Raw genomic sequence first — 13,963 nt, forward strand, 5'->3', positions numbered from 1 at the left:
GCAGAAAGACACACCCCACTAGCTGTATTTTGGTTTTGTTCCGCTGTTTATGTTCATCAGGGCACAGAATTTAATTGAATTGAAGGTAGGCATTTATAATAATTATTTTTCTTTTCTTTCCAAGGCAATGGGGAATCGGAGAAAAAGTTGCATATGATGTATCTGAAAGTCACAATGTTTGAAGGAAAATTTACTTTTTATTTTTTTTACGTCATATTCCTATAATGTCTTGTGGAATGTCATGTTTTTATGTTATGTGTGGACCACAGGAAGATTAGCTGTTGTTATACCCCAGCTAATGGGGATCCTAATAAACTCAATAAACTCAATAAACAGGGACGCCTCTCCCGGGACGGCAGTTAATTGATCCCTCTGAACTTCAAAGGGATTGTGCGCTGACTTGATTGATTGGGCCATAACAGTGTCAAACTAGTTCTGTGCTTGTTAGTGCTCTCGCTAATCAATTAATGCATCAAAGACAGCCACCTGTTTGATGTCTGTCAGAGAGAGGGGGGGGGGGTGTTTAACAACACACTTTCTCTGTTTTGTCACCACACCACACAGACATACTTGCATAGTCTACCTTTAAATCTTTTATTGATTTTGTTTACAATTAATTCATTTTTTACATATTTGTTTCTATTCAACTATTGTATTGTACTGTCAGTAAGTTGTAGGGTACTGGTAGTACTGTAATTATGTAGATGAGTATGTGACTGTGTGTACTGTATTCAGGCACATACCATGCCTCTGTGTGTCTGTGTGTGTGTGTGTGTGTGTGTGTGTGTGTGTGTGTGTGTGTGTGTGTGTGTGTGTGTGTGTGTGTGTGTGAGTGTGTGCGTGTGCGTGTGCGTGTGTGTGTGTGTGTGTGTGTGTGTGTGTGTGTGTGTGTGTGTGTGTGTGTGTGTGTGAAGTTGTATTTGTTATACTACTATATGCTGTAATACTTGGATGTTAAAATGCGGACTCTAAGAAGATTAGCCAATGGGCTAAAAGAGATCCAAATAAAAATCAAATCAAACCACTTACTTGTGTTGCTGTATGGCTGAAAAAATGGCTGGTAGTCATAGCAGTGACAGGCTGCACCTTCACGGCAGGTCTCTGGTAGTCTGGGCTGGAAGTCACAGTGCTGTAGGCTGGAGGGCCCACGGTCAACTGTCTTTGCAACAGCTGGAGAATAGTCTGAATGTCTGATGTCATCTGAGATTCCAGCCTAGAGAGAGAGAGAGAGAGAGAGAGAGAGAGAGAGAGAGAGAGAGAGAGAGAGAGAGAGAGAGAGAGAGAGAGAGAGAGAGAGAGAGAGAGAGAGAGAAATAGAAGATTGGAAGAATGCGAAGCTAATTAGACCGCAGTGGCTCTCCCCCCAAAAATCAAATTGATATGTGTTTGGCCACAGACCCCCATTTGAAAAGATTTTGTGTCAGTGGAGATTTAATAAGATTTTTCAAGATATTTTTATTTTTTTCTAAAATAGCAGATCTACAAGCTCACAACGCATCATGATGTGTTGTGAGCTTGTAGATTGGCTAATTCTGAATAGCCAAAGCATAAAATAGAGTGGTTAAACTGTACCTGAGGGAGTGTAATGATGACACCGAATTCAATCGTGCTTTCTTTTCTGCATCCATTCTTTTCTGTATCCATTCTTTTCAATATCTGTGTGCTCCATTGAGCACTAGGTGGAGCTTATGTTCCTTGACGTTATACCACTGAAGATGTAACTATAAGGCCTGGTAAAGCCTTTGGAATGCATTCTATCAGCATAGTAGACTATTGCTACTGCTCTTGCAAGGAGCGATAATGAATATTCAGTGGGTGGTGTGAATCCAGCATTTATTGTGGCGTGTTTCTCGCTCTAATTATGGCTAGATTTCCTCCAAATGCTATATTTAAGGCATCAGGCAAAATGTGTTAGTGCTGAATAATCTTTGAATTACCCTGTCTAATATACACAAAGACTGTCAGTTTCATTTTTATCCTGGTTTATTCCTCTGCTTTGTCAGTGCAATGTTTGCTTATTGAGTCATGATTATTGACCCCCACAGCACATTTAGACATTACAGTAGGCATTCAGTGCAGGTGTAGCAGACGATCTACAATTTATCCAACTGGCAAGTGGACAGAACCACGCTGCAAAATCCTGTGTGATACTTTATCTCAGAGTGTAAAAACACTCTGAGATAATAAAAAAAAAAAGACTGACATGAGAGAGATGGGGGCTTGACCCGCAGCAAAGGTCGTCGGGATCGGGAGTCGAACCCTCGACACGCTGTCAGGCTGGATTACCAGTCTAGGTGCCCAGACGGTTACGCCAACCGCCTGGGAGTCTGAGATAAATTAACGCTCAATGCTCTTCATTTGGCTGGAGTGGCAGAGAATCACTGCTGATCCTCTATGCGCAAGTAGCCAGCTTCTGACAGTGTGAACGGCCAGGGTCAGGCTGAGTGCAGTGGATACAGGGTCTTCATTGAGAAGATGGAGAACAATCTGAGCTCAGCCTCTCACCGGTGTTGTCTTTTTATACTGTGATAATTCCTGCTAAAAAATACCCCTTGCTGTCTTTCTGTCTGTCTGTCTGTCTGTCTGTCTGTCTGTCTGTCTGTCTGTCAGTCTTTTGTCTGTCTGTCTGTCTGTCTATTTGCATGTTGTGATTGGACCGCACTTAACCAGAATGTGTGATAGGTTGTTGTTTCTTTCGTGGACTTGCACCCTTTCTTCAGGGTATGTTTCAGACATGCCTGCCTGCCTCTCAGCTGTCTGTCTTTGGAGATTATTTCAGCCATGAGGTGACAAAAAAAACTCAAGGGGCCCATGAAAACATCTACTCCCAAAAGAAAAAAGACGTGTTCATACTGTATGCAGGGGTTGAATTTTGGCTCAAAAAGCGTGCTCCTATATGCAGTGGTTAAATTTAGGTTCAATCAAGGATGAAGTTGTTTATGACAATGAATTGAGCATCAAAGGTCTGCGTGTTGCAAAAAGAAGTTGACACATATACTGTAAGAGGAAGCAGCCACTTGAAAACTTTACAGCAGATTCCATCCACACAGTAACATTACTGGGGGAAAGCAGAAGAAAAGACCTGTACCTGTTCAAGTGCTCTTGGAGATGATCCAAGCGCTGTTCCACCTCTCCATATGTGAGTTCACTTGCAGAATTGTCCTCCCCTCCCAGGTCCTGCAACTGTGCTGACTCATCCAGGTAGTCTGCAGGCTTTTCACAAGCCCATTTATCACCGCACAGATCTGGTGAGCGAAGCAAACATACGTGCTTTACAACCTCACATGTGGGTCACAGCAAGGTAATCACTAAACCAACCAAGGACTGAAATAGAATGCAATTCATCTTTACAGGAAAGCTGTGTGTTGGTTCTTTGTGTGTAATTTATCAACCCCATGTTGCAGGAGAATTGTTAACAGTGTTTTTCTGTCCGGCTAGCAAGCTAGCTCTGCTGTTATCTCTGCTGGGCACCTGCTAGTAGTCATGCTCCCTGTCCACTGATTGGTATTGAGTCTTTTGTGGTTTTCACCAGAGTGATGGTTAGCAGTGTGTGATTACGTTATCTGCTGCAGCAGTCTGTGCAGGTGGTTTTGTACAACTCAGCGAGGCTGCTGTGATGTCCTGTGCAGATTTGGGGATCTTTGACCGTGTTGTGTGCGTGGCATCACAATGGATGCTGTTTACTTTTACCCTCGTGAGGCATAATTTCTCTACTACCAAAGGACACCAACAACACCAAGGGGTATGGTATGCCTCTCAGCAATCATGCATTTTACCTCCACACCCCTGACGGTCGATCAAGCAATCTGTGTTGTGTTATTATTAGAAGAATGAATTACTGATGCAGAGTTACCAATACAGTGCCCTGAGATGACCAGGTATCTAAGGGTATTCTGGAAGAGTGAACCATAATCCAGAATTTACATTTTGAGAGGTTTGTGGATCTGATGGAAAATGTAATGGCAGATTTTTTTAAAGTCTTAAAAAAAAAGGATTCCAATCTGACTTTGCTCCACTGACACTTTCCTTAATAATCATTTAATGGGACTCACCAGGATGGTAGAAGCTCATACAGCTTTTATCAGGGTTCACTGTGAAAAGGATTTGATTGATATTCTGCTTATTTTTGGCCTCCGCAGCTGCAGGTGCAGCTGTCTGTCTGAGTTTTCTGCTAAGAGGTTGTGTTGGACACACTTTGATAGGTCCTTTCAGCTGTAAATACTGCACATCGACATCTAAATGATGCATGCAGACCGATTTTCCTGCTATAGTGAGATGAATATGATGCTGGCAGAATTGGATGATATTGGCCATGATCCTCTTATGGGGCGGCATTTCCAGCAGCGGCCTTTATTCGTGTTCCAGCTGCTACAGTATGTGATTTTCCTGAGGACAGTGAAGGACTGCTCTATTCTGACGGTAGAGTTGAGGGATTCAAGGCTATACCCAGTCCGTTAGAAACGGGATAACAACCTGTCCAGACAGGTCTGAAAGTGAGGATTAGAGTGGGATGTGGATGTGATTTAACCGGATGAGCAATAGCTTTTAAGAGCTTCTGTCAAAACAGTTAACGATTACGTACATGTTTTCAGAATAGAAGAACAAAGCATGCTACCTTCAAAAGACGGGCTCCTCTCCAAGCTGTCCCTGACCTGGATGTGTCCAGTGGGATTTGAGTCAACGCCCGTGGTCGGGGCATCGATGGTGGAATAACCAAGGACCGTTGAGCCCAGAGACCTTAGCTCATCTTTCCCTGAGTTCTTGTCTTCTGAACCTCTTTTTAGGCACGAGTAGGACTCTCTCTCCCTCTCTGAGTCATTATCCTCTTCCTGGTTGCTTTCCACTGTGGGATGGTAATGAACAGAAGTCAGTGGAACTCATTGTGGCCTTAAGGGATTGATGTACTTTGTTCAGCTTGTACAGCAGATCTGCAATTTTCGGTATGTGTCACTGGCGTGCAATTAAGAATAAATCAGGCTTTATTCCTTAGTGAGTAGTCCTCTTTGGAGAGTGCCACTCAGTTAACAATAACAAAGAACAATTTTGTATCTGCAAAATATGAAAGAAGAGGATATACTGAACCTGGTAGGACTGATTTCTATTTACCTTTAGATAGATGTGGTGTGAAGGAAATCCTTCTCTTGACCTTAGTGCCCTCACCATCTGAATCGCAGCCTTGGGAATTGGCCTGCACCATCGAGGTGGTAGAATAGAGAAATGTTGGGAAATCCTTGTAAAAAGCATTTTTTAAAATAGTGATGTAACATTATTATCAGTATTGCGAGGAGCGTTTGAAAGGGGGAAAACAATCAGAAATGTGAACACTGTGAAACAATCATAGTGTATAGAGGCTCAATAACACTGCTGTGATCTACCTTGGTGTTTTCCTCCCTGAGGTTGAAGGTAAGTTCCAGGTTTTTGAAGAAGAAGTCATTAAACTCTGGATACATGTCCAAGACTTCTAACAACTCCTCCCGCTGAATGGTGTGCAGGTCACAGTAACTCAGAGCTCGCACATCAGCATTGGATTTGCCAGGTTTGGCATACAGATGAATCATCTCTCCAAAGATGTCATTTTTCCCTGGCAAGGACACAGATACGGCACATCTCAGTAGGTTATTTAGTTGAAAAACAGACACATTTTACTTGCAAGGAGTCTTGCACAACTTATAGTGAGACAATGTGCCGTGTCTGTCTGCTACAGTATGTAGACACATTTTACAGTCAGACATCCACATTGAAGCCATGCCAATGCCGAGATCGATGATTCAATTTGTATTGTGTCTGTGTGTATTTGAAGATTTATATTTCTAGATAAATCACACAATTTAAACAAGTTCTTCACCAAACTACCTTTCAGAAAAGGATACAATCTATGACTTAAGTCTCAAGAGAATCCTCTTGTTGGTAAGAGAGTCCATTTAGCAAAGGACTAGAAGTACAATCTAAAGGGCATCATGAAAAAGCATTTTGTTTGCGCCAGGGTTCACTAAATGCCAACGCTGCCACCAGGGTTTTGTGTGAAAGAGATGCAATATGTCGGCCCCCAGTTTGTGACCCATGAATTGTGGCCTGAAGCCTCACTGTTCACTGCGACCTCGGCAGGTGCTGGACACCTATCTAGCACACAAGACAGGATCACACAGAGTGGCGCACCATGTCCCCCACATACAGGTCTGACTACAAGGACTCAGAAGGTCATTTGCTCCGATGGTGGCCCGACTAATTCCTCACCTCTGAAACCATACATACTGTGCCCTTTCTGGCACAGGATGGCAGCCCGACAGGGCCATCTCTCCTGTATGGTATCACCTCTGAAATTACCCTGTTAGGCTTCCTAAGCTTTTAATCAGGAAAACCACAATGAACTGGCCACCCACGTCTTGACATATTGTAGACACTTGGACTGTTTTGTTGGCAATCTCAAACAATCGTTCTCAACCTTTCCTGAGCTCTGGACCAGTAGCATATTTAAAACAATCCCCGAAGACCACATCACCCACCTCCCCACAATATACTGAATATATTTCATATTAGACAGAACACATACATCTATTTATTGATATATGAATGATCTTAAAATGTATACTTTGCCGTGCACCGAAAATAGCCGATCTACAAGTTCACAATGTGTCGCAGTGCATGTGTCACAATGTAGATCGGCTATTTTCAGTGCAACGTCAAGCCCTTAGCAGTCAATATTTCATTTCAAGCCTTTTCCCAACATTGAACTACTAGTTCAAAAAGGTTCTTAAATGTGATGGACTTATGATATATTGTTTAAACATATTTTTGAAACATTTAACAAAAGCAAAATATATTTTTAAAAATATTTACTCATGGACCACATGCAATTATGCCATGGACCACCAGTGGTCCGTGGACCACTGCTTAAGAAACAGTGATCTAAAACAATTGCAAAATGGTTCTGATGGAATTCTATATCAAATATGAAATATGAATCTTTAAGATCAGTGACTTTTCCAGTATATTTGCTATTAATGGATTTTGTGCAATGCTGCGGTTTTGCTAAGCTCAGACCCCATTCTGTCAGATGTGCTTGGACAGCATTCATTGCTTGAATAATGACCAGTTTAATCCAGGCTTGGCCTGTAACACCTGTTTGCGGTTTACCAGTGAGGGAAAACATTATCACTAATAAGACTAATGGGTTTTCAGTGTCAGTATATTACTGACATCACCAACATGACATTATAGCCAATTTAGTGTGTTGACATTCATTTTACACAGAGCTTTCTGTAAATGCTCTCTTATCCTTTTCCCCCATCCACTTTACCTCATCTGCTTTTGCTTTTAAACAAGTGGCACTGTGGCAGAGCACTTTGAAGTAAAAAAAATAAAGAAAAAAAAATGGCAAAAACTGAAGAGAAAAGTTAAACAAAGCCACTTAAAGGACAACTTCACCCATTTTCAACCTATCTTCATATAATTGGTCCTCACTAATGCTCATGATAAAATGTTACCATTTTTTTCTACTCTGTCTGTGTCTCATAGGAGGGCTGTGGACACTTCAGAAACCCGCCTACCAATGACATCATAGGCAGATTTTATTTTTCAAACAAGATTTCACTTTATTTTTTATTTTTTTATTAACGTGAGAACAATGCCTTCCATTATAACATGCTAACTTTCCAGAAATAGAAAGCCTGCAGTTTCTATTAGCTTGGATTCCCCATCGATGATGTCACTGGTAGGCAGGTTATCGAACTGTCCACTCCACAGTCTTCCTATGAGAGACAGACCGAGTAGACAAAACTGGTACCTTATTATAATGAGCATTAGTGAAGATAGGTTGAAAATGGGTGAAGTCATCCTTTAATAGCATTGTCTACCTTTCACATGAACAGCTCTACTGCTTAAAAGAGAGGGGGGGGGGGCATCTGCACAACATATATTTATATGTGACATCTGCACAACATTATATTCACTAGAACAATTTTTGTTTATAAAAAATGATAAATCACTAAATCACATTTGTGTAGCTCAGTAATCTTCCAAACCAAGTATAAATGAGGTAAATGAGGTATTAGTAGTAATGGTTGCTTCCCTGATGCTTCTCTGATGTCCCACTCAATTTCTTTGCCAGTGAGTCATTGTTTAAACAGTGTAAACTCTGTCGAACGACCGACCCGCAAAATCTACTGAGAAAAGTGTTCAACGTCGTTTGAGCATAAACTAGAAAAAGTGCTCCTCGGAGCACAGGTCTCCGCCAGGTCAGGTAGATTATTGTGGCCTCCTGGTGGCGCTATAATAGGCCAATGTGAAAAGGGTGCCATTTCTTATTAGGCCATGCACGACAATCGGACACTGCATTCATGATTTGAGGCATTTTGTTCCAAAAATGTGGTTTGCTAAATTAGACCTGCTGGTGGCGCTATAACAGGCCAATGTGAAAAGGGTGGCATTTCTTCCTGGGCCAAGTGGGAATCTCTGTGGAACATTTTACGGAAATCGGATGCTGCGTTCATGATTTGAGGCATTTTGTTCAAAATGATCCAATCCTGCAAACTTTGGGAGCCAATCTTAGCCAATCAGGATGGAATCTGGTAAATCGGACAGATCCGTGATGATCACATGACTATAGAGATACTGTGTACTGATTTGCGTGTTTTTTGGAGAAAATCTGTAGGAGTCATATCCAAAAATGTGTTTTGCAAAAGTCGGCCTCATGGTGGCGCTATGACAGCCTGATCTGAAAAATGTGGGGCAGAGGTTCTGCTGGGACATCCAGGGAGTGTGTGTGTGTGCAGTTTCACAGCGACCGGGCCAACGGTGGCGGAGATTAGCTGGTCGCAGACAAGGACGGACACACGGACACACGGACGGACGGACGGACTGGGGGGCAAAACATACTCTCTCGCCATGCCTTTCGGCCTGGCGGAGACAATAAGCCATGTCTCTCCAGTGGGAAATTGCTCTGCCAATCCTTCCCCGAGCTGACTACAGTGGCATCTCTGCTTAATAATAACATATTATCAAGAAATAAAAACTGAGTAGGAAGATGTGAAATGACAAATAGAAAGCATTCAATCCAATGGTGAAAGAAACACTTTGGATTAATTCAAAGTCTAACATGTACAAACAAAAAGGGAAAATTATGTTTACCTAACTGAAGCATTATACTGTAATTCATTAGCCTACTACAGAGACAAAAGATTTGCCTGGTCATACCTTAAAATGTTTTGCAAGTATACGGTTATTAAAGGCAACATCCAGTCATTTAATTTTCCTTTCAAAAATTGTGTTTGTGTTACAGAAATAACAGTCTCAGAGCTTAGATCTAAATCATGTAACTGATTGAAACGCTCACACATCTCAGAGACTAGCAGAGCTCTTTAGATTTTGGAAACCTTAGTGTAGTAGACCACTGGCATTTAAATTCATAATACTGATGGCATATGTTCAATCTCAAACATAAAAGAAACCCAGTGCTTGAGGGGGGGGAAAAAAGAAGAAAATGTATTGCAATAGATGCCACTCGTCCAACTTTAGAATATTCAATGTAATGCTATTACACTGATTTACTCATGCCCTGGCACCAGTTCTCATTAAAATGTATGGCTGCAATTGATTTGGCCCTTACTATTTTCATATTATTTATAAATGTTCTTGAGAAATTTTACTTCTGAATTTTCTTAAGCTGGCATAGCACAAAAGACAAACCATTTAACCTGAGTTGAAAATAAATAAACAAACAGCCTCAAAGTTTGGTTACTGGTAATGGATAACAGATAGGACAGAGCAGTATGGACAAGATGAACAGTATTAGTACCACAATTCCTGCCATTTGTATTACAGTATAGTATAACACTGGCAGCCACTCAAGATTCAGTACCATTAGTTATTCTTCAACTTTCATTACCTAGTTTCTTACTGGATATCTATTAAGGTTTAAGTTACCTAAAGTCAACAGTGTATGTAAATACTACATAAGTAACACAGAATTACACAGTCAATTCCTCAGTGTTAAATTATCCATTTGCAACTCTTAACACATTTGTACTGTGTAGCCAGGGGTTGTATATTTACCAAGGATTGCCACCACAATGTCATCTTTCAGGATCTCAATAGAACCACGGGACACGAAGTAGATAGCAGTGATGACATCGCCACTGTGGACCAGGGTGTCACCTGGAGGGGCGTGGGTGGACTGAAAGCGCATGGCCAAGGCCCTCAGACAGCCCTTGGTGGCCCCGTGGAAAGCTTTGCAGTCCTCCAGAAGATTCTTATTGAGGTGGAGGCAAATATCTGCCTGGAGACACTCAGGAAATCCTTTCAACACCTGAGGTGTAGAGAGACAGTCCATGAGTAAGATACACACATATTATACACAGTAAAACACTCAGTGTTCATTTAGCCATTTCTAACTCTTAGAGTTTAAACACTGAGGATTTTACTGTGTAAAGGAGTTCCTTTATCACCACTCGGGACGGGAAGCACTATGCCAAAACATTTGTTGAAAGCCACCAGTATGCCACTGGCCTCAAGCTGAGAGCACTGACAAAATGAGATGGTGTAATGTAATGTAATGCAGAGTATAACAATGGAACACAGAAATAAGGAGATGGCATGAAAACACAGTACAATCCGGAGTTCAATCAGAGTTAAATGAATACTCTGAATTTTGCTTAGGAATGCTTCACACAAGAAGATATTGTCCACTATGAAGAGTGTTGGGCAGTAAAGTAAATTAATATATAACTGTACCTTCCGTACAGTAATCAGTAGTGTAAAGGATTACAAGTGCCAAAACAGTAATTTCATTACAGTTACTAATCCAAGTAACTCTGCATTATTTATTTTCTTCTTTCACAAAATCTCTGTGAGTCAGTGTGTCACAGGGTATCTCGAGAACCGCCTAACCAATTGACTTGAAACTATTACAATATACTATAAGGTCAGCATTATGCAGCATGTCAAGTGTTTACCCTGCTGTAGTTTTTAACTTGAACAAAGGAGCAATAAGTAACTTATTACACTTCCTGAGTAACTTCCAAAGTCCAAAATATGAAAAGGATTGCATGTAAGAGTGGACATACACTAAAATGTTATTCCAGCTAATCAAGCGTTATCTTTTCATTTTTTATCAATTCATTGATCTTTGGTTGTTTAAACTTTGCACAAAGCTTTCCCCCTGATATGCCACATGCAAAGATGGTTGCATTCTGGTTCTTGCCAGTTAATTTCACAGTACGATACACTCTCAGCTTTTTGGCTTAAACTATTTTTCTTTGTCTGAAATAGAAAGACACTCTACAATGGGTACAAACAATTCTGATGAATAATGAAAGCACAAGGCCTGCTTTTTTATGTATCTAGTCCAATTGTTGTGTTCGGCCTGATGGGCTCAATTTAATCAAATTCTCCTAGTTAGTATCCAAACTTACAAAATGAAAGACTGCAGTTCTACGATGTGTAAAATAAATTTGAGCAAATAATACAGTATGTAAACATTTTGAACCTCATCAATAGTATACTTAGGGTTAGGGTTAAACAATTCATAAATTATGTAAACATTTTAAAATCTCATATGTATACAGTAAATAGTTATAGCATGCCATAAGAAATTCATAAATTAGCCTATGTAAACTTGTTTGAACCTCTTACATGTATGTACAGTATACAGTAATTAGTTGTAGCACGACATAAACAATTCATCATTTAAGCCCCTGGGAGTAACAGTCCCTAGGTGGATTTTCCTTTTAATCCAACGGTCGGCCTGTATCTCTTCATTGCTTTATATCATCACATCAAAGCGTGTGCATAGTATAAATTACATAGATCATGTCTCTGGCTTGTGAAATGCCTGCTTAGAGATGTTGTTCTAGACAGTTTCATATAGAACATTGTAAGCTCTTTGATCTGAATGTTACTGTAGGTTATACAGTATTTTGCAAGAACAATTACAGATTTACTATCCGGCATCGTGTACCATTCTGCATTTAACTACTACACTTTACGTAAGAGCATAAAGGAGTCCCCCCTGATTACAGAATAAACGTTTAAATAGCTTACATAGAATTACTAATGAGAATGTTATACCATATGTTGAAGGACGCACTGAAATGCCTGAAACTTTGCAATAAAAAATGCTATTTTCATGCATTTTTTATTCTAAGATATGTATGTACAGTACCAGCATAGTCATATAATGTAAAATACACCGTGAAAACACAAATTTGGACAAAACCATAGATAACTCATAAGAGAATGCTCAATCTATAACTCAATATATAACTTACATACATCTGATACTGCAAGGATAATGATGGGGATGACTGTTAAAACACTGGAAAAGAAATGACGTGATGTTAAAACATAAAAAAGGCTATGAATTAAAATATGTACCTCCTGCTCTTACCAATGTCGAGATGTTAATCCGGACGAAAAGCAGACAAGAGAAGAAAAACAAAACAATTATTTTCAGCATTTTGCTAAACACTGCAATGCTAAGATTCAGCCAGCTAAAAATGAACTTGGTTTCTGTATAGCCTTTTTCACAGCAGACATATTGACATAAATGTTACTTCACAGGTGTTACCAAAGATACTAATTAAGGCTCTGTTCCACTTAGTCAATGACAATGGGAAACCAAGACCAGCCGTCTTCAATTGATTTCCTGTATCTGTGTGACATGGATGTCTGCCCTTTTAGGGGGCCGTAAGCACAGATACTATCGGCTTGAGCTCACCAAATGGGGTGGGTCTATGGAGGACGCACTGTATCTCCGTGTGTATGAGGGGTGAAGGCAACAGCTTCCCTGATTGGCCAAACCGACCCGTCAGCTTCACGGATTGGTGGAGTCACGTTTGTGCTGCAAAGCCGTATTAAGTGGCAGCGTGTACATTAGAACCCCATTTGCATATCACCATGCAGAATACGTCATCAACAGTCAGCAGTTTCTGACGATATCAGGAATCCCTGTGCATCCATATTTAGTCGATTGGTCGTATGTTAGTGGTTACCGCATACTCTAAAGAAAGAATCCCTATGGGTCTCTGTCTCACCAACCCACCTCCACGCAAGACAACATGGGAAATTGACGCGTCCACCGCTGCAGCATGTGCTGGCTGCAACACTTCTGAAGCGCATGTGTGACAGTACTGTTACAGAACTATTTGTGTAAATATTGCTGCTGGGAAAAAGGCTTGCTGCAGTCATGCTTAATGTATACTCCATCGTGCAATGGTGTTGCGTGCCTAAAATAGCCAAACTACAAGCAACATTATAAATCATGCTTTAAGTTCTGCTGACCGTGTTCATGTCAATGCCATTGGTGTAGGTCCATGAATGTTGGAAGTACTCCTCCAGCCTCTGTCTCAGTGGGTTGGGGATCTGATGGAAGCGGATGAACTCCTTGACCCGTAGCATTTGAGCGTGGTACCGGGCCGTACCCGAGTACAACCTCTGGATGATGGCGGAGACATTGCCAAAGATACTGGCATACATGAGGGCTGAAATGCAGACAATGACCAAGACGTGAGCCATAATTTACTGCTCTGACCACTTTTTGCGTTTCCTGGCATTACTCATGGATTCATATAAGCTTTTAGCATCATTTACACAGTAAACTCCCTAGTGTTAAGTTAAAACACTGTGGAGGAGAATACATTTTTGGGCGGTGTAGCCGCCCCCTATAAGTGGGGTTGGGACACCTCATTAGTACACATTTGCTGTACTGTGATTGGCTCATTAGTACACCCCTAGCTGTACTGTGATTGGCTGACTCTATTGGCTGACTCTATCCAGCACTGTGATTGGCTAGCGAGACACATGATGACATTAATAACCTATAAATAGGACTATGCACTTCCAAAAAAAAGATTTTTTTTGAAGTGAGCTTCCATCACTGTGATGACCACTGTGATGACCACACCGCCCACTTCACACTGGGTGTGATTTTTTTCTGCTATGTATGGTGTAAATGTGCTGTACATGAGTG

At 40.9% G+C, this 13,963-nt stretch overlaps 1 protein-coding gene across 1 annotated transcript in view; it reads right to left on the reverse strand.

Moving 5' to 3' along the window:
* Window positions 1-13,963, reverse strand: part of kcnh7 (potassium voltage-gated channel subfamily H member 7) — a gene marked incomplete at both ends in the record, with an annotated part of 48,824 nt that overhangs the window by 1,722 nt on the left and 33,139 nt on the right. Inside the window, 7 exons of the mRNA XM_080456712.1 lie at window positions 1,030-1,213; window positions 3,089-3,245; window positions 4,616-4,843; window positions 5,107-5,188; window positions 5,376-5,581; window positions 10,051-10,303; window positions 13,276-13,475. Of these exons, the coding sequence (XP_080312838.1) occupies window positions 1,030-1,213; window positions 3,089-3,245; window positions 4,616-4,843; window positions 5,107-5,188; window positions 5,376-5,581; window positions 10,051-10,303; window positions 13,276-13,475 (1,310 nt within the window). The remainder of the gene's footprint in view (window positions 1-1,029; window positions 1,214-3,088; window positions 3,246-4,615; window positions 4,844-5,106; window positions 5,189-5,375; window positions 5,582-10,050; window positions 10,304-13,275; window positions 13,476-13,963) is intronic.

Source organism: Gymnoscopelus braueri (assembly GCF_963280865.1).
Source record: "Gymnoscopelus braueri genome assembly, chromosome: 18".
NCBI classification, from domain to species: Eukaryota; Metazoa; Chordata; class Actinopteri; order Myctophiformes; family Myctophidae; genus Gymnoscopelus; species Gymnoscopelus braueri.